Source organism: Phascolarctos cinereus, unplaced genomic scaffold, assembly GCF_003287225.1.
Source record: "Phascolarctos cinereus isolate Bilbo 61053 unplaced genomic scaffold, phaCin_HiC Scaffold_9;HRSCAF=440, whole genome shotgun sequence".
NCBI classification, from domain to species: Eukaryota; Metazoa; Chordata; class Mammalia; order Diprotodontia; family Phascolarctidae; genus Phascolarctos; species Phascolarctos cinereus.
Genome location: NW_027556402.1, coordinates 146,657,734 through 146,677,398, shown reverse-complemented (window position 1 = coordinate 146,677,398; position 19,665 = coordinate 146,657,734). Strand labels below are relative to the sequence as shown.

At 39.6% G+C, this 19,665-nt stretch overlaps 1 protein-coding gene across 3 annotated transcripts in view; it reads right to left on the bottom strand.

Moving 5' to 3' along the window:
• LNX1 (ligand of numb-protein X 1) overlaps nt 1-19,665 on the bottom strand; it is a 228,879-nt gene that overhangs the window by 115,463 nt on the left and 93,751 nt on the right. For all 3 annotated transcript variants that reach the window (XM_020989954.2, XM_020989947.2, XM_020989971.2), the window contains one exon: nt 6,437-6,918. In XM_020989954.2, coding sequence (XP_020845613.1) covers nt 6,437-6,828 — 392 coding nt within the window. In that variant the 5' untranslated portion in view covers nt 6,829-6,918. The remainder of the gene's footprint in view (nt 1-6,436; nt 6,919-19,665) is intronic.

Below are 19,665 nucleotides of genomic sequence, written 5' to 3'. Positions count from 1 at the left end.
CTATTTATCCTGTATATAGCTTCCTTTGTATATACTTGTTTGCATGTTGTCTCCCCCATCAGAGTCTTAAGTTCCTTGAGGGCAGGGATTGCCTTTTTGTATCTCCAGTGCTTAGCACAGTGCCTGGTGCACAATAGGTGCTTAATAAATGTTTATTGATTGATTCCTAAAATGCCTCACCTGAATTGTACACATTACTGATTAGGGCAAAGTAGAGGACTACCATCTCTTCGATAATTTTTTTTTCTCTATGGAACATAAGATCATTTATAAGCCCAGTAAAATTAGATCAAACCTGACTTGATCATCTACAGAATCTTTGTTTTGGAATGAAAATCCCAGTTGTAGTTAGGAGTTGACCTAACGGATGTATAATTTTATTCTTCCTCTCCTCAGAAGACTGGCTATACAAGCTTGTGGTTGGTCTACTAAAGGACATTTTCTTTCATCACCTCACCAGCAAAAAAACAAACAAAGACCATTCATGAGCTTGCTCCACTAATACCAAAAGAACATGGTGTTTTGCTCTGCCAACCTGACTCAGCACATCTCTGTTATGGCTCTCCAGTCAAGCCAGGAATTTTCACCCACGGAGGGTAGTCATACCTGACTTCCCTAAATATAGCAGCAGTGGCCTTCTGTCCCATCATCCCCATGGTTAATGGAGAGCTCCTTTCTGTTATGGGGGCAGAAAAAGACTTCAACATGGCAACTCACTTAGCCTCAAGTCTCTGAGACTCACTTGAAAATGAAGGGGAAAATATTCTCTGAAATGAAGAACCCCACAGAGGCTGGGCTCAGGGACTTAGACTTGCTCAAACTTTATACTCTGTAAGCAGAAGTAGAAGCCTAGATCTCCTAAAGGCCTATAGTCTCCTAAAGCCCAGCTGGTCCCCATTCCTCCTGGGCACAGTACTTACTAAAGGAGAGACTGAAGATATTTGCCCTTGTCTTATTAACTAAGCCAATCCCTGAATTTATATATTACTGTCACAGCAAGGGGTGTGTTGGTCTTCTCTCATCTTTTTAACATGCCGATTCTTCACTGTATGGTTACATTGACCAAGCTTGTCTCCAAAGAAATAAGAACATCTTTGCAGAGATAGGGGACCACCAGTACATAACTCAGCACGTCAGACTCAGTTGATGTGTTGGTTAGATTTGTCGAAATGCTTATTTTCTTCTCTTTCCATTCTATTTTTGTTTTAAGGGCTGACAGTGAGTGGGGATGAGGAGATATAAAACCAAAAGATAACAATAAAAGGGACAATTTCAAAAACAAAATGAAAAAGTGCTCTTTCTTCAAAGGGCATCACATCTTTATACAAGCTTCTTCTACCTTTATTCAGAATCTAGTCTATTGTGGATGATCAATGAATACCATATCAACAGGGATTTTGTAAGACAGTCAAGATCTTAATTTCACTACACATCCTCTTAATATCAGTGAAATAAAAGCACGACCTCTACACCCTCTTTAAAAAAAGAGTTGATTCCCAGGGTCAAGAAGTGCCTTAGATTGACTTAACTACTTCTCCCCTTACTGCAATTATTAGCAAGGCCTTTCTGTGGGGGAAGGCTGCTATCTGACCAACAAGCCAACCAATTCTATTGGAAATTCTTTGCACGTGATCCCTTCAGTGACAGTGTGTGAGCTTTGGGGGAGGTCAGAGGTCAGAGCTTTCAAACAGTAGTTCACAGTCTCAGAGCTCCCCCAGGAGAGTGCTGGGGCTTGGAATCAGAAACAGCAGCCTGAGAGCTCTCTGGCCAGGCCGTCTGCATAAGGCAAAGTAATTTGCATCCCTACTTCTAAGCAGAAAGTATAGTTTTTACCCAAAGATTTATATTTAACTTGGTTTACCTAAAGTCCTTTGACTAAAGTTGTTTACTAAGTGCAAGATTCCTGGGAAAAACAGCAGCAGAATTTGCTATCCTACTACCTGAACACAACATGTGATTCAAAGACTTTGGCTCTTATAAGCAGTGGCCTTATTAATAGCTTCTAATAGAGGCTTTGGCCCAGGGCAGAAATATTTCTGAAACATCAATTTCTTCCTTCAAAGCAGAGGTTCCTTAATTGTATGTGTGTGTGTGTGTGTGTGTGTGTGTGTTGTGGACCCCTTTGGCAGTCTAGTGAAGCTGATGGAACCCTTCTCTGAAGAGGTGGTAGTAATAACACCTACCTCCCAAGGTTGTTTTGAGGATAAAATGAGATATTTGCAAAAAATGCTAGGTGATGATGATGATACAAAAGAAAACAAAGGCTAGTGAAAACAAAGATGTTAATGTTTTTTCTCCACTCAATTTCATAGACCCCCTGAAATCCAGGTTGAAAATATCTGCTTGACTATATCAGATCGTGCACAGTCTTGGGGAGGGAGGTAGGGAGAAAGAGGGAGAAAAATTTAAAACTCAAAAGCTTATGGAAAAAAACAAAAACAAAAACAAAAAAACAAAAAGGGGGCAACTAGGTGGCACAGTGGACAGAGCACCGGCCCTGCAGTCAGGAGTACCTGAGTTCAAATCTGGCCTCAGACCAAACACTTGACACTTAACTAGCTGTGTGACCCTGGGCAAGTCACTTAACCCCAATTGCCTAAAAAACAAAACAAACAAAAAAACAAAACCAAAAAGCTTATGGAAGTGATTGTTAATAAATTAAAACAAATTAATTAAAAAATTTAAAAAAGAATTAAAAAAAAATATCTGCTTGGAAGGAAGAAAAATGAAGTACCTGGTTAAAGGAAATTTTAAAAATATTTTCCCTTTATTCAAGGCTTTTTTTTTATTTAAACATGAGGAGGTTCAAGGCCTGATGTTTCCATTTTCCAGGGTTCAAAGCTTGCAGTTCCAAGTTTTCTTGACACTAGCCCCTACTGAAAAGAATCTCTTTAATTTATAGTCTATATTCATACCCACACTTGTGGTTTTCAAAATTTTCTCATTGTATCCAACTTGAAGAAATCTTAGCCTACCTAAAGTACCTTTTTTTAAAAGGCAAAAGCTATACTTAATAAATTAAAACTATAAAATGTTTAAAAAACTGACAAGCTTACCCCACGGCATCCAAATACCTACCTCCAGCAGAGCCCTCAAGACTTCAAATAGGATTGTTCCCAAGTAAGAGTACGCTGCTAAAGAAAACAATCCGGCCCCATAATCTCCTGCTTTCAAGTTCAAGGAACTAGAGCGGTATTAACAGCTTAATCATCTTAAGATCCCCAGTGAGGATCTTAAGAACGTGTAAGTATTATTTCAAGCCCGTAGGTGAAGACTGGGGAGCATAAAGACTCAGAGATTTGCCCAAGGCCAAAAGGGATATTTGAGTCGACTAACCTCAGATTCTTAACCTCCATCATGGAAACCATGGGAAAAGAAAAGTATTGGGTATGTGATGCCTTGCACGTGTTGGAGGAAAGGTTGGTTCTAACCCACTTAGAAAACTGAAATGTGGAAGGGTTCAAACATAAGAGAACAACTCACTCCAGAGGGACCTTCCTTCCTAAAAGGACAGCACTGTGCAGTGTCAAGGGCCCTGTTCTCTGAGGCAGAAAACACGAGCCTGAGGCCTGGCTCAAACATTTAAGGTCATACATCTAGAAAATCTTTGAGACTGTCTAGTGACTAGACAGGGGTGGGAAACCTGCACCCGGAAGGCCACAGATTCCCTACCCCTGGGTCCAACCCACTCATTTTGCAGATAAGGAAACTGAGTCCCACAGAATTGACAAGCAATATGTGGCGGGGCCTCAGAATCTAAATCCAATAGTAATCATAGCTCACATTTATAAAGCACACTTACTATGTTCCAGGTACTGTGCTAAGTGCTTCACAATTATTATCATCTCATTTGATCCTCACAACAGCCCTGGGAAGTAGACATTATTATTGTCCCCATTTTACAGATGAACTGAGACAAAGAGTGACTTGCCCAGGGTCACCTAGATAGTGTTTGTGGTTATTGTTCAGTCACTTTTTAGTTGTGTTCGACTCTTCGTGACCCCATTTGGGGTTTTCTTGGAAAAGATACTGGGATGGTTTGTCATTTCCTTCTCCAGCTCATTTTACAGATGAGGAAACTGAGAAATACAGGGTTAAATGACTTGCCTGGGGTCACACAGCTAGTAAGTGTCTGAGGCTGGATTTGAACTTAGGAAAATGAGTCTACTGGACTCCAGGTCTGGTACTCTATGCACTATAGCGCCACCTAGCTGCCCAGTGATCTTTCTTCCACCTCCGAATGAGTTGTATGGTTCTAGACTCTCCGAACCTCAATTCCTTATTCTATAAAATGAAGTTAATAATATTCCACTACTTACCTAAAATATTTATTATTAGTGTTCCCAGGGAAAGAGCTCTAAGGCAGATAGCTCAAGAAAGTAGCATGATTCAAATCCATTTTGGGGTTCAATCTCCTTCCTGGTATTTTTTAATACCATGCAAAATAATAGCTAAGTCTTTAAACTGGGTTACTTTTGTAGTTCTGTTCAGTCGCTATGGGGTCATTCATTCTTCATGTGCCCCTTTCAATGCAATTCCTATAGCAAGCAGTTCCCATTGAAGGACAGTGATTAACTGTATCCCTGTTTGCAACTTTCATAGATCACCAATGTAATGTTGCATTAGAGGCTACAGATCTTGGGAGAAACAGTGAATTGGTTGCCATATCTTGTTTGGGGAGCATACACAGAATTGTATACAGGCCAAATCTTCCTTTCTTAAAGGAAATTCCTCAACAGGTATGCTGGGTACTGTCAAGTTCTATACTACAGAATCATCCTATCATCTGATGGATGCCTTGCCCATATTCGTGCCTTTAATACCTATGATCCAGAGACAGACCATGGATACTATGGATGTAATGACTCAGCATGTCGTAGCAGAGATCAGAAAGTTCCATGTTGAAATATTGCTTCTGACAGTGGTCGTATAACTGTGGACAAGCTACTTACCCCCTCTTTGTCCCTCAGTTTCCTTAACTGTAAAGTGGCAATAATAATATCCGCAGCACCAACTTCATAGAGTTGTCAAGAGATACTCAATACCTCCAGTCCCCTAGGTACCTTAGACTATAAATCACTGAGCAAGCACCCATAATGTTGACTGGGAGTTATTTATTAAGCACCTACTATGTGCCAGGCACTGTGGACCAATGAAATTAGTTTAGTAAAATATATACATATATAGTTATATAATGTATATGATTATCATTATATGACCTTCTAAAGAAAAAAAATCTATTCTCTCAATTCTAAAACTGAGGGAGTATAGACAAATGTCAGCCTCCTCCAAAATGATCAGTAACATTTATTATCATTCAACCTTCGCCAAGAATCGTAAACATTCTAAGCAGAAAATATGCCTCGGGATTGGACACAGTGCTTGCCCTGGAAATCACACAGGTAAGTGATGCAAAGTTACCCATGCAACACAGTCCAGCTTAATTGGCCAGCAAACATCACTGGTGAGTCAGTGTCAGCAAAGGCTCACACATCACATCACATCACATCACATCACATCACATCACGTCACATCTCATCACTCACCCCAAGCTCTGGGGATGGTTCATGATGTAAGGAATCACTCAGAGCACAGCTAAGATTTTACTTCAGCTAATTTGAAGAAGCCATCCTTCTCATCTCAAAAAATAGTCACATTAACCTTTACAATTCTCATATACAGTAAATACTATGTCTGTCTGGACCAAATGTCAATCTTTTTTTAAACTAAGCTACAGGCTATCATTCTCAGATGTAAAACTCAGACAAAGTTGATGGGGAACAAATCTGGAGATAAAATGATCTCTTTCAGATAATGATACATGCTTCCCTTCCCATGGGGATGGTAGTGATGATGTTGGCAGAATGTTGCATACATTTTTCAGATGAAGTATGTGTATTGCTTTTGCTTTAGTGTTTTTCTTTGTTGTAAGGGAGACTCAACTCAGGGTGGCAGGAGTTAAAACTGACTGTGATATAAGAACAAATCAATCTTATTTTTAAAAGATTTCTAATTTGGAACTCAAAATCTTATAAAAGCAAATGTTGAAAACTATCTTTACATGTAATTGGAAAAATAAAATACTATTAAGTGGGAAAAAATAAAAAAGAATGTAAAAAAAAGATTTCTATTATTTTTTAAATTCTCTCTCTCCCCTATTTTCTCTTTCTCCCCTCTCCCTCTCTTTCCTCTCTCCCCTGCTTTTTTCCCTAGGTTCAATCCTAGTCAAAAGTACCTAAACAGTTTTCCCACTCCAAATGAATTTTCCACGTGTTATACAGAAAAAAAAAAAAAAGACACCAGACTCTCCTAGTCTGTTGAATGCACTTGAAGCCAGCCACCCGTGATATTTGGAGACATAGTTAGCTTCCTTGCCTCCCCAGACAACTGGGATTTCCTGAAGCTGCTTGGGGGGGGGGGAGAAAAAAGGACCTACCTGGTCTGAAAATGGTATTCAAGGTCACAGCGCTGCAAAACCTCCGAACAGTGTTCTGTGAAAGGGCAGGTCACCATAAGTTTATTCAAGAGCTTATTCACTAGGATGCTGGACTTTTTGCAGTTCTGCAATATAATCGTCTTGCGATCCACAGGGCAAAAGTCTTTTTCCACTAAGAAGTTGGTGAGGCAGAGTGTGCAGTAGGTATGGCCACAGGGAGTGTCCAGGGGCTCCAGCAGAGCTTGCAGACAGATGTGGCAGATGAGGTCATCATCCACTTCCTCGGCGTAGCTGTAGAAGTGGTTCTCCTCTGGGGAGTGGGCTTGGCCACAGGTGGCACATAGTGCTTGGGGGCTGGGATCCATGTCTTCAGAAAAGTCTGGCTGAATCATGACTGGTGAGGGGTTGATGCGACCAAAAACCAATTGAAAAAGCAACTCTTTAGGTAGCCAATCAATATGTCCTGGAAGCCATCCACATACCTAAAAGAGAAAGAAATAAAGAATCCAAATAATTTTTACATAAACTGAAGACCCAGACCTCTGATGGGTACAGTGCAATATAGTCCAGTGGGTAGGGAACTGGACAAAGCTTTAATAACCTGTGGTATTAGTACCGACTCTAGTGCTGACATAAAACCTTCAATGAGTTTACTTGGTGTCTGCCTCTATTTCCCCATCAATTAGAATAGGGACAATAATATTTGTTCCCTTAACCTCATCACATGGGTATGGAAAGAATGAGCTAATATCCACGAAGCTCCGAGCACCTCAGAAGAAAGGTACCATAGAAAAACAAAGTCTTGTTAATAAAATTAAATAGTTCAGTGATTTATAAGGGAAGAATGCCCTGACAGGTCAGAACAAGAAGGAAAACAGTTAACCCTTTGGTATCTTTCTCCATTCTTACTTTTTTTCTTTCTTTCTCTCTTCAAAAAAGTATTTGTAAGACAGTGAGAAAAGTGTAGTAGGGTAGAGAGCTGGTTTAGGCTTCAGGAAGACCAGAGTTCAAATTATACCTTTGACACCGAGGAATTGTGAACCCCTAAAAAAGTCACTGAACCTCTCAATGTCCCCAGGCAATTCCCTAAAACTGTGCAGAATTGCAAATCTGAACGGGTAGAACATTTTTGTCTTGTTTTGTTTTCCTAGGAGGTCCCTACACCAATTAAATTATAGGTCCAGACCAAAATTTAAAAGACAGAGAACATATTGTGTAAGTTTGTAATCTTATGATTATTTTTGAAACGGCTAAGAAAAATTAGATTAGGATCATAGCTTTAGATCTTGAAATGACTTTAGAAACCAAGTCCAAGTCCTCTCAATTTACAGAGGAGGAAACTGAGGCAATAGACTTACCCAAGGTCACATAGGTATTAAGTCTCAGAAGTAGGGCTTGAATCCCAATTCTCTGACTCTTAAGCCAGTGCTGTTTCCATTGTACCATGTTAGTTAGCCTTTAACTAAATTGTATACTGAGTAAAAGAAAATAAGACCTAGGGCTAAACGCAAGAAGGTTGTTCTAGTGGGGCTCCTCAACGAGTTTGCCCCACAAAAAAGGTTGCTACAGCATCCGGGGCAGGATTGAAGAGCGTTGATAGATTGATAGCTCAGCCAGCCAGTGACAGAAGATGAAGGATGTCTAGCAAATGCTAAACATGTCTACCGATTTAACATAAGAAGGTCATAGGCTGCTTCCCTCAGTGAAACTCTGCTGATTCTTCAGAAATGTCAGAAGAATAGATGTTATTGACTCCTCAAACTCTCTGCCTTCTCACCCTGTGAATGCATTGCAGGTGGGAGAAGCTTCTAGCTGGACCCCAGATATCCCTAAAAGGGACTGTCTCCCCAGATGTTCCAATGTGGCCACAACCCTATGAGAACCTTAGTTTTCTCTCTGTATTATTTTTCCTTGTGTGAAGGTACCATTAGAAGAAAACAAGAGATAACTGAGCAGCTCCTTCTATCTGTTCTTGAGCTCCCATTTTGATACCTTAAAACATTCCTTCAGTTTTTAGGATAGACAGGAGTCACGACAGGACAATGGAATCCTCTGAACTTGCATGTTCCAATGCCTTTTGCCTGGCCCTAATTTTATGACTCTGCTCAGGGAGCCAGATTCTCCCAGTACTTAAACCCCCATCATGCCACTAGGGCCCTGTTACATAAATCACTACTTTAGTATTCTGCACCAGTGGCCCGAAAGACTAAATGCACCTTTTTAAGGTGGCTAATTTACAACCAGGAAGTCACTAGGGCCACTGACAGAATCTGACTCAACATTAAGAGAAATTTAAGATCCTGGAGCGGGTTCAGGACAGAAAAGTTCCCCAAACTTCATCTTGTTTCAGGCAGAAATAAAAGGCTTCAAGGTTTCCAATCGAATGCAAAGACCCATAAATAACTTAAAAGGAAAATGGTTTGGAAATAGCCCAATGGTGGAAAAACTATGCTGCATCTTTTGGCCTAAATCTGCAGGGTTTTTGGATGGTTTGTGCAAACAGAGGCTTATCTTAGAGAGAAAATGTTTACTTCAAACTTTCACTGAATGGAGCTGTTTACATATCTCTAACAGACTCAGTATGCTCAAAACAGTCACTTTCCAGGCAAGAGCTTAAGGTAAAATCTGTGCCATAGGAAAGCATTGCCTGGGATTTAGGGTTGGAAGGGACCTTAGAGGTCATTTCAAGACTCAAGGCCACATAGCAAGTAACCCAAGTCAGCAGCACCAGTACGACTTGAACCCAAGTTCTTTGTTCTTTAAAGGGCAGCAAGGTGGTGCAGTGGATAGAGTGCCCATCCCAGAGTCAGGAAGACTCATCTTTTCAAATCCATCCTCAGACACTAGCTGTGTGACCCTGGGCAAATCACTTAACCCTGTTGGCCTCAGTTCCCTCATCTGTAAAATGAGCTGAAGAAGGAAATAGCAAACTCCTTTATCCACGTCCATATCTAGTGTCTCTGCCAAGAAAACCCCAAATGGCATCATGAAGAGTCAGACAGGACTGAACAACAACAACATCTACTCTTTAAGTTACACTTGATGATCCCAAAACATAAGGGTTGGAGGAGAGCTTAACAATTACTTAGTCCAACTCCCTCATTGGAAAAAACTGAAATCCAGAGAAAAGTGGGTTGGATTCTTAAAAATTCTTCTCTTCTAGAGCAAAAAACCACATAGGGTAGCACTACTTATAATTACAAAAATATATAAACAACCTAAATGCTCATCAATTGGCTGATTGAAAAAAGTTATATACATAGCAGCATAACGGACATTATCTTGGTCTTTTGTTTTTTCTATCATTTTGATCTTTTAATTGAGAAGCAAGAAACTATTTTATGGAGGCATTGCTCTTACCAATTTTTTATATTTTTGGCATGAATATGGGCAGGCATCCATCAGATGACATAGGATGATTCTGTAGTATAGAACTTGGTGGTGCCCAGCATATGTGTTGAGGAATTTCCTTTAAGAAAAGAAGCTTTGGCCTGCATACAATTCTGTGTATGCTCCCCAAACAATTCACTGTTCCTCCCAAGATCTGTAGCCTAATGGTGATCTCTGAAAGTTGCAAACTTGATGCATGTATATAGAACAAATTTATGTAATTTCTGTGTGTTCTTATTCATTAATTTATTCAGAAGGAAGTTTCTGGTCAGAATCATCTGATGCAATGAGGCTGTTTTTTTTTTAATGTTGTTAAAGCACTTCTTTAACATCCAGTACTAAAGTCCTCAAACATTTAAATGCATCTTTTCAAGGTATATGTATCAGTATGTCTCATTTATAACCAGGAAAGCTCCAGTTAGGAAAATTCCTAACATTTAGGCGAAGAGTTTGGGCTCCATGCTTAATTTTACATTTACATTTCTCTTTCTCTCTCTTCTGTCTTCTCTCTCTCTCTCTCTCTCTCTCTCTCTCTCTCTCTCCTCTCTCTCTCTCTCTCTCTCTCTCTCTCATTAACCCTTGGCCTTTTTGTGACTGAGATTCAGTTAACTGGGAACGTTTGGATAATGAAACAGCACATTTACATTATAGTGGCTGTTTATATTCAGGCACCGAGAGGGGCAGCTGGGGAAAGATCAGACCTTTCCCTGCTCGGACTTCTCTCAGTCCTTGAATAGGTGGGTAACCCAGGGGTATCAATCAGTCCCAGGCCTTCTTGGATAGCTCTTCTTAGCTATTGCTCATCAGTTATTTCCTTCTATTTCTCCTTTCCCTGGTTTCCCAAGGGCTGCCAGATCTTGGCTCAGCTCAGTCTGACTCCTGCTCCTTTGTCTTCTCTTCCAGACCACTTCCAAAATCTCTTATCTGCTTTTCCCTTTTATACAAGTTCCCATAGGATAAAACCAAGACTCTCACACAGGAGGCATTGATGGATTCAAGGAGGTGTACAGACCAAGTTTACATTCAATAAACTTGATCAATTCAATCAAGAAATTCTTACCTAACAAAGTTAATTACTTTTAAGTGCATTGGATAATCAGTGGAACCCCACCCTTACAGGTAAACAACCTTCGTAAACGGTTTTTAAAGCCTTTTATAATGTGGCGCCCCGGTAACCATATTGGACAGCAATCTCCCTCCTTCACAAATCACATTCCAACTCTCATCTTAGTGCCTTACCATTCATTGGCCATCCCTCACACCAGGAATGGGATACTTCCCTCTGCTTTATAGTGTCCCTCTTTTTCTTTAAGATATAGCTCAATTATTTCTATGAAACCTTTCTTCCCCCAATGGCTAGTGCCCTCTCTCTCTTCCTAAATGACCTAGTATTTAGAACAGTTTCATTTATTTGTTTTTATTTTGTATTGTATATCTTTTTACATATAATTCTTGTTTCCTCTCTTCAAATGTAAACTTCTTGGGAGTAGGGATTGTTTCACTCCATATTTATGGGAGATAAGTGCCTGACTTTTGTTGTTTTGTGTCAGAGTCTTCGTGACCCCATTTGGGGCTTTCTTGGCAGAGATACTGGAGTGGTTTGCCATTTCCTTCTCCAGCTCATTTTACAGATGAGGAAACTGAGGCAAATAAGGACAAGTGACTTAACCAAGGTCACACAGCAACCCTATGTGTGAGCTAGTGACTGAAGCCAGATTTGAATTCAGGAAAATGAGCTTCCTGACTTCAAGCCTGGTGTTCCATCCACTGTACCACCCAGCTATGCTAGAAAGATCCCTACTTTCTACCAAGACTCAGCTCAGGTCATCTTTCCTGATTCCCTCTTGAAATTCCTCTATAGGCACTAGTCTGCATACGTGGAATATGTCCCTGATAGAATTCAAACTCCATGGGGCAGAGGCTGTTTCTTTCTAGCACAGTGCTTGGCATATAATAGGCACTTAATAAATGCTTGTCAGATTGAAAAAACAGTGTCCATGCTGACTATGACTACGGGAAAGGGGAAAATGTATACATAAATACAAAGCTGAATGAATAAACAGAAAGCAGAAGACAAGTGATAAGTCATTCATTTTTTAATGTAAACAAGTGCTAAATAACTTTTTTGAAAAAGAATTTCTCTTTCTTCTGGGGCCCAGCTCAGGTACCACATAGAGTCTTCCCCCAAATCCCCCTTACTGAAATTCAGATTTTTAAACTCAAATTTTTAAAAGCATTTTGAACCTCTCCCCTTTATCACCTTAGACCAAATACCATCCTTATTCCTATACATTTCTTATTCCTCACATTTCCCTATAAGCTCCTTGAAAGTCAGGATTATGCCATTTTTTAAAATCTTATAATCTCCAATGCTTTGTACATCAGAAGTACTTAATAAACATTTGTTGAATTTAATTGAATGAAATTGTCAAAGGTTACTTAGTGTTAGAATTAGCTCTAGAACCCAGGTTCAAATCTGGCCTAAGACACACACTACTAGCTCTATGACCTTGGGAAAGTCACTTAATTTTTCTGTGCCTCAGTTTTCTCAACTGTAAAATAAGGGGGAGGGGTATAGATTCAATGACTTCTAAGTCTAACTTCTTGAGGTCTAACTCTAAGATCCTAGGATCCAATTTTCTTGACTCTTTGGAGAGTGATGTTTCCAATCACATAAAATGTCACCTTTTCATTACTTAAATGCAACAGACAAGCCCACATTGGCAGCACCAATAATGAGGAAGATGACTGAGAAGGTTAAAAAATGTAATTACATCTGAGGCTGGGCCACTGGGGGAATGGGGAAGGGACATGCTTCATGGAAGCTCCTAAAATTATCATTCATGCCAGGCTTTTAGGTGTCAACAGTGACTAAAACCCTGAACCTGGAGTCAGGAAGACGTGTTGGAATCAGTCTTGACACTCACTGGTTGTGACCCTGGGCAAGTCAATTAACTTCTCCCAGCTTAAGTTTCCTCTCTGTAAAATGGGCATAATATCTCCCAACATTGTTGTGAGGCTGAAGTGAGATATTTGGAAAGCTCTTTGAAAACCATAAAGTGTTATATAAATGCCAGCTATTATTTTTTTTATCACCATCATCATCATCATCTCATCATCATCATTATCTTTGTTGTTATTCGGAGGAAGCGGTTTACAGTACTGAGCTACCCTTTGCCTGGCACCCAACAGAGTCAGAAAATCAAAACAAAAATCTATGATGATTTTCTGTTTCAGAAAAAAATACACACAGCACATCTTTATTAAAGAAGTATTCACAGGTAAATGAAAAATTCATTAAAAGGAAGTCAAACTCTGAGTAATTGAAAAAAGCAATAATAGTCCTGGTGAGCACGTAATGAAACCTATTCCATTTCATTTGGCAGAGACCCAGGGATACACGAGGGCATAATGCTGCTACTCTGTCAAGTAAGGGTCATTCAAAGGTTTGGTTTTGCTTAACAGCTTTCCTTTGTCACAAAGGGGAGTTCAATTCCAGAGGCACAGGAGTAGATCCAGGAAAGGCAGGGCTATAAACTCAAGAGGCATCAGTAAAGCTTATTTTTTTTAGTCTCAATTTCTTAAATAGGGTAGCTAGGTGGTGCAGTAGATAGAGCACTGGGCTAGGAGTCAAAAAGACCTGAGTTCAAATCCAGCCTCACTTATTAGCTCTGTGACCCTGGGCAAGTCACTTGACCCTGTTTGCCTCAGTTTCCTCATGTGTAAAATGAGCTGAAGAAGGAAATGGCAAACTACTCCAGTATCTTTGCCAAGAAAACCCCAAATGGGGTCATGAAGAGTCACACACAACTAAAACGACCAAACAACATATTTCTTAAATGTTGTCCTTTAGATTCAGAATTCTAAGTCCTATTTATATTTTTCTATTTCCTATTTTTCTATTTTTTCTTTTCCAGTTGTACCTACTAAAGTATATTGGGTTTTTAAATTTTATTTTATTTGGGGCTTGGGTTGATCAATTTGGGTTTTTTTGGTAGTTATTTTGCTGGAGAAATTTTTCGAATATGGTGCCAGTCAAAATCACATCAATATTGCTAACAAGAATACTAGACATGTTAAAAACTCTGATTTTCCTGCCTCTAATATTTCAAAGGTCCCAGAACAAAAGGATTCCTGAAATTTTCTTTGCATTGAACCCATCAAAGTAACCTATGAACAGAATGGGTTAAGACTGATGTTTTTCCTCTAACACAGATTTCTTTTTCCTTTGCACAGTTTGAATTCCCAAGCACTGTCCTGTGAAGGCAAACCAGGCTCTTAATAGAATTTTAATGTCAACACTCATGTGTATCTTTTTTAGCTTTGCTTTAGATTAAGTAAAGCCTGTATGAATAGAAACAGATTGTGAACAAGTTAACCCTCTCAGCAACTTTGTCCCCTCCAATAGGATTAAATGGGCAATGTTTTCTTATAACACTTATTTACCTGATCATTCTTATTCTGACTGTGAACTATCCTATGACCATGGGGTGTATTTTTTAAATTGATTAATTTTTAGTTTTCAACATTCACTTTTATAAGATTTTGAGTTCTAAATTTCCCTTCCCCTTCCCCCCCCAGATAGCATGTAAGTTGATATAGGCTGTATATGTATAATCATATTAAACATGTTTCCATATTAGTCATGTTTTAAAAGAAGAATCAGAACAAAAGGGAAAAACCACGAGAAAGAAAAAAGAGAGAGAAAATAGTATGTTTAAATCTGCATTCAGACTCCATAGTTCTTTCTCTGGCTATGGATAGTATTTTCCATCATGAGTCTTTTGGAATTGTATTAGATCATTGTATTGCTGAGAAGAGTTAAATCTATCAAAGTCAGTCATGGCATAATGCTGATGTCGCTGTGTACAATGTTCTCCTGGTTCGGCTCACTTCACTCGGCATCAGTTCATCTAAGGCTTCCCAGGTTTTTCTGAAATGCATCTGCTCATCATTTCTTATAGAACAATAATAGTATTCCATTACGTTCCTATACCACAACTGGTTCAGCCGTTCCCTCAATTTCCAATTCTTTGCCACCACAAAAAGAGCTGCTATACATATTTTTGTACATGTGGGTCCTTTTCCCTTCACGGGGAGTATTTTAAGACATATTTATATACTGCTGGCAAATTAGAAGGGAAATTACAAAATAAGTGTTAGGAATTAAACCATTGCCTTCCCATCAAAGAAGAAAAGAAATGGTCTGAGGTGGGCCTGACAACTTTCATTCAATCTGTTTGAATTTAAACAGGTGATTTACAAACCCTAAGGCTGACCTGCACCACTTGTAAACTTCTTCGGGCTACAGATAGGTTAGCCTAGAGACAGATTGATATGGTTAGTTGCCACGGGTCATGTGACAACAGGAGAGTGTGCAGTGGCAAGCCTACATTTTTCACAGGCTGAAGTACTTTACTGTGGGCTGCAGGTTGTGCAAGCGTACCCTATGGACTTAAGTTATATATGTAGGAAGTAGAGATGGGGAAATGCCATAGAATCTTTGATCTGGCTTATGGATCTATAGTGAGATCAAAGGATCCCCTAAGAAAGGGAATCTAGCATCCTCTTACTTGGCACCACTGCCTACATGGAGGCATACCTTTGTATGAAATGCGACTTCTAGGTAGCATGTTCTGACAAGAGTGCAGAGGAGGCTAGGAGTAGGAGTACCAGTTGGCCTTCCCAAAGGCCAGCAAAGCTCCATCCTACCCCAGCTTTCACTTTGATCCCAGAGAAATTTAAGGACACTCACCAAAAAGTAAGTATAGGGCAACAAGTTATAATGGGAAAAAACAATGGATAGGGGAGTTAGGTGATGTAGGTTCAATCCTTTCTCTTTTTTGGGCAAGTCACTTCCCACTTTTCATCCATAACACGGTAAATTGGAGAGGTGGCTGTCGTATCAAGGAAATAATGGGAGATTTGGAAGCGAAGTATATGGATTCAAATCCCAGCTCTGACACCTATAACTTATGTAACTTAGGACTTAATTCTTCCTTGTTCCCCAGCTTAAAAAGCAAGAATGTGCCTGAGGAATCTCTAAAATAGTAGTAGAGTCCCAGATGTCCAACCATAAATAAGCAAGGGTATTTTGTGCTGCTGTGGAGTCCAGCCTTCTAAGTCTAAAGGCAAAGCATATTGCCATTGTGCATTTTAACCTTTTCCAGGTACAAAGACCTATTGATTATGATCAACCAATAGAATCTGAGAGTTGGAAGGAAATTTAGGAGTCATAGGATGAGAGATCTGGAATTGGGCGTGACCCTAGAGGCCAGCTGGCCCAGCCCCTTATTTTTACAGATGAGGAGGAGAAGCCCAAAGGAAATCAGTGATTTGCCCAAGATCACACAAGCACTAAAAGTATCAGAGGTCAGATCCAAACCCAGGTCCTCAGATTCCGGATCTAAGGTACTTTCCACTCTGCCACACAGCCTTGATTTACCTGTTCCCACCTTCCACTCAGTACAAGAGTCCCGTCTCCAACTTCCCAGACTGACTGGTTATCTAGAATACTTGAATACTTCCAGTAAAAGGAAGCTCCCTGCTTCACAAGGCAAACCATTCTAATATACCTCCTTATACTGAAGTAAAACTCCTACCTCAAATCTTCCACTCATTGATCCTAGGTTATCCTCTGATACTGAGCACAACAAATCTAACCTTGTCCGGCCTTTATCCCATCCTTTCAGATCTTCTCTTTTCTAAAATAAAATGTCCCTGCTACCTTCAATCATTCTTCATGTAACATGTTTCCAAGGACCTTCACCACCCCAGGCACCCTTCTCTGGATAGCCTCCATTCTGTCAATATTCCCATTAAAATGTAGCACTCAGAATTAAACCTGATCCTCCATAGATGGTCTGATCCAGTAAGAGTGTTATCTCTCTTTCTATGAACAGTCTACTTCTATTAATGTAGTAATCTTCTACTAAAGACTGAATTAGTAGTGTGGTTTTTTTAAGCACCTTAGTTGCCATGTGACCTCATGAGCCACTAAATCTTTATGCTGTGCATGCTGATTATAAATTAAACTAGTTGTCTGCTCTAAACATTGATGCAAATTTGGGAAAAACTGGCCATGGCATGGAAGGTCACCCTAGGCTGGCCATATCCTCTCATAAATTCACCACAGAATATCCACCAACATGCTGGGGCCCATCCTGTTTATTCACAGGTGAGAACAAATGGTAACCTTTAGACATCCCATACAGTCTTATAAATACAATTTAGAAAAGGTAAAGGTTAGCTAGGTAGCACAGTGGATAGAGCACTGGCCCTGAAGTCAGGAGGACCTGAGTTCAAATCTGGCCTCAGACCAAAAACTTGACACTAGGTGTGTGACCCATGCCAAGTCACTTAACCCCAATTGCCTAAAAATTAAAAAAAAAATTTAGAAAAAAGAGAAAGTAAAATTAATTTAACAGCACAAAAATGGAAATATATTTAAAATACCTTTAAAGAAGAAATGAGAAAGGGCTGATCATCTCATCAGTTGCATGTAAGCATGGGAAATTGGGAAGCAGCCTACTTGTGGCAAAGTAAGCTTTCTTTGTCTTTACTTAAGGAAATGCTTCTCATTGTCAAACTAAACAAAAGTTTAAAGGCAGAGTATAAGTAAGGTGAATTTTAGTGTGTGTAAGGAGGATATTTAGATAATAGTTCCAGGATCCTAGATATTATTTCCCACGAATTATGGTTGAAAACAACTTCTATCTTGCAGTCACAGTAGAGATAAAGGAGTGACATAACGTTCATGTGTACTGTGGTAAGTCATGACAATATTGCTACAGTTAACCTGTGAGCTTAATGTTGGCAATTTTTCCTTCTTTGTGTGCTGCTGTATAAAGCAAGTGGGCACTGGTCAGTAAGTGGGGAATCCATTTTGGGGAATGCATGTACCTGCCTTGATCAGCCCCCATCAAGGCTTAGGATTTCTTGAAGGAGTTGTTCTCGCCGGCCCCTGGAGGAAATGTGATTAGGGAATGCTGTAGGAATTGGTGTTCCCATGATCAGCAACCAACCCTCTTTTGAGAGGACTAGACTAGAATAAAGTAAGCTTATTTAATCCCTCTGAAGCTGTCTTCCTGTCTGACCAGATCAAAAGTGAACCTGTGCTAGAACACCTGTTAGTGTTAGGAGCCCTCCTGTGTTCTCCTGTTCAACAAATGGTGTCACCTGTGTGTTTACCTGTGAAGCAGAGTTAAAGGCAAAGTTCTACCATTCAAATGTGTGGGAAATTTCCTTTTTCTCCATTTTCCCCTGAGGAAATTACAAAAAAAGGTTAATTCGTTTCCACCAAAAGGCACCTGTGTAACATGACAAACAAAATCATGTCAGGCAGAGGCATAATTGAATATGAGCCCTTATGGTATGCAGAGCCATATGGACAGAAAAATAGTGAGCTCCTGTAGGATTCTCCGAGACATGCTTATGGAATGGTGGTGTCAAAAGGCACCTGCCTTCAGGGAGGGTACTTGCCATGGAAGACTGGAAGAATACTGTCCTCTGCCACAAGGAAATACATTACCATGGAAATTAGGGTACATTGGGGAATCTTGCTTAGGGCACAATATTTCAGATGTACTCAGGGAACAGAAACCTGTTAAAAAGAATGCATGGACTGTATTTCTACAATCAGACATTCTAGCAATCATAATTGTATATATATTTGTAATACATACACATCTACATGTATTGGGGGGGTGCGGGGTTCATATTGGTTTCCCTTTTGGATGTGTTTGACCAGTTGGTCATGAATTTGTCATTTGAACCCATGGAAAAAGCAGAACAAAAATGACTAACAAGGAGATAATACCCAAGATAAGCAAGGAGATACTAAGAGCACCATTGCCCTTGATGCATTCAAGTCACCTGGCCCAGATGAACTATATCCTCGGGTATTTTAACTCTTTTTTTTTTTTAGGCAATTAGGATTAAGTAACTTACTCAGAGTCACACAGCTAGTAAGTGTCAAGTGTTTGGTCTGAGGCCGGATTTGAACTCAAGTCCTCCTGACTTCAAGGTCAATGGTCTATCCACTAGCTGACACCCATCCTCAGGTATTTAAAAAAGTAACAACAGGCAGACATGACTATGGGGCCTCTGTCAGAGATACTGAAAGGTCATGGAAAATGGGAATGGTACCACAAAAGACTAGAGAAAATATTATTCCAATCTTCAAAAAAGAAAAGAACAGAGTCTGCAAACTATAGTGTGATGAGCTTGACTTTGATTCTTGGGAAAATTCTAGAACAGATGATAAAAGAGGTGGTTGGTGAACATCTAGAAGGAAAGGTGGTGATTACAAAGAGCCAGCATGACTCCATCAAGAATAGGTTGTGCTAGACTAACTTTGTTTCCTTTTTTACAGAATTATTAAATAAGTAGATGAAGAGAATGCTATACAGTTTAGCTTTATTTTGGCAAAAAAAAAATTAATACTGCAAAATTTAATAAATAAATAAATAAATAAAAATATAATAAAATTTAATACTTAATCTCGTCCTTTCCTCATGAAAAAGATGGAATAATAAGGACTTAGATGACAATACTATCAGAGTGATTCAGAACTGGTTACATGGCCAAACTCAGAGTAGTTTTTAATGGTTCAATGTCGACATGGCAGGAAGTATCTAGTGCAGTACCCCAGGAATCTGTCCTTGGCCCTGTGCTGTCTAACATTTTGATCAATGACTTAGATGAAGACATAAAATGGCATACCCATCAAATATGCAGATGACACAATGCTGGGAGGAATAACTAACATACTAGATGACAAAGTCAAGAACCAAAAAGGTCTTGATATGCTTGAGTATTTTGGCTGAATCTGATAAGAC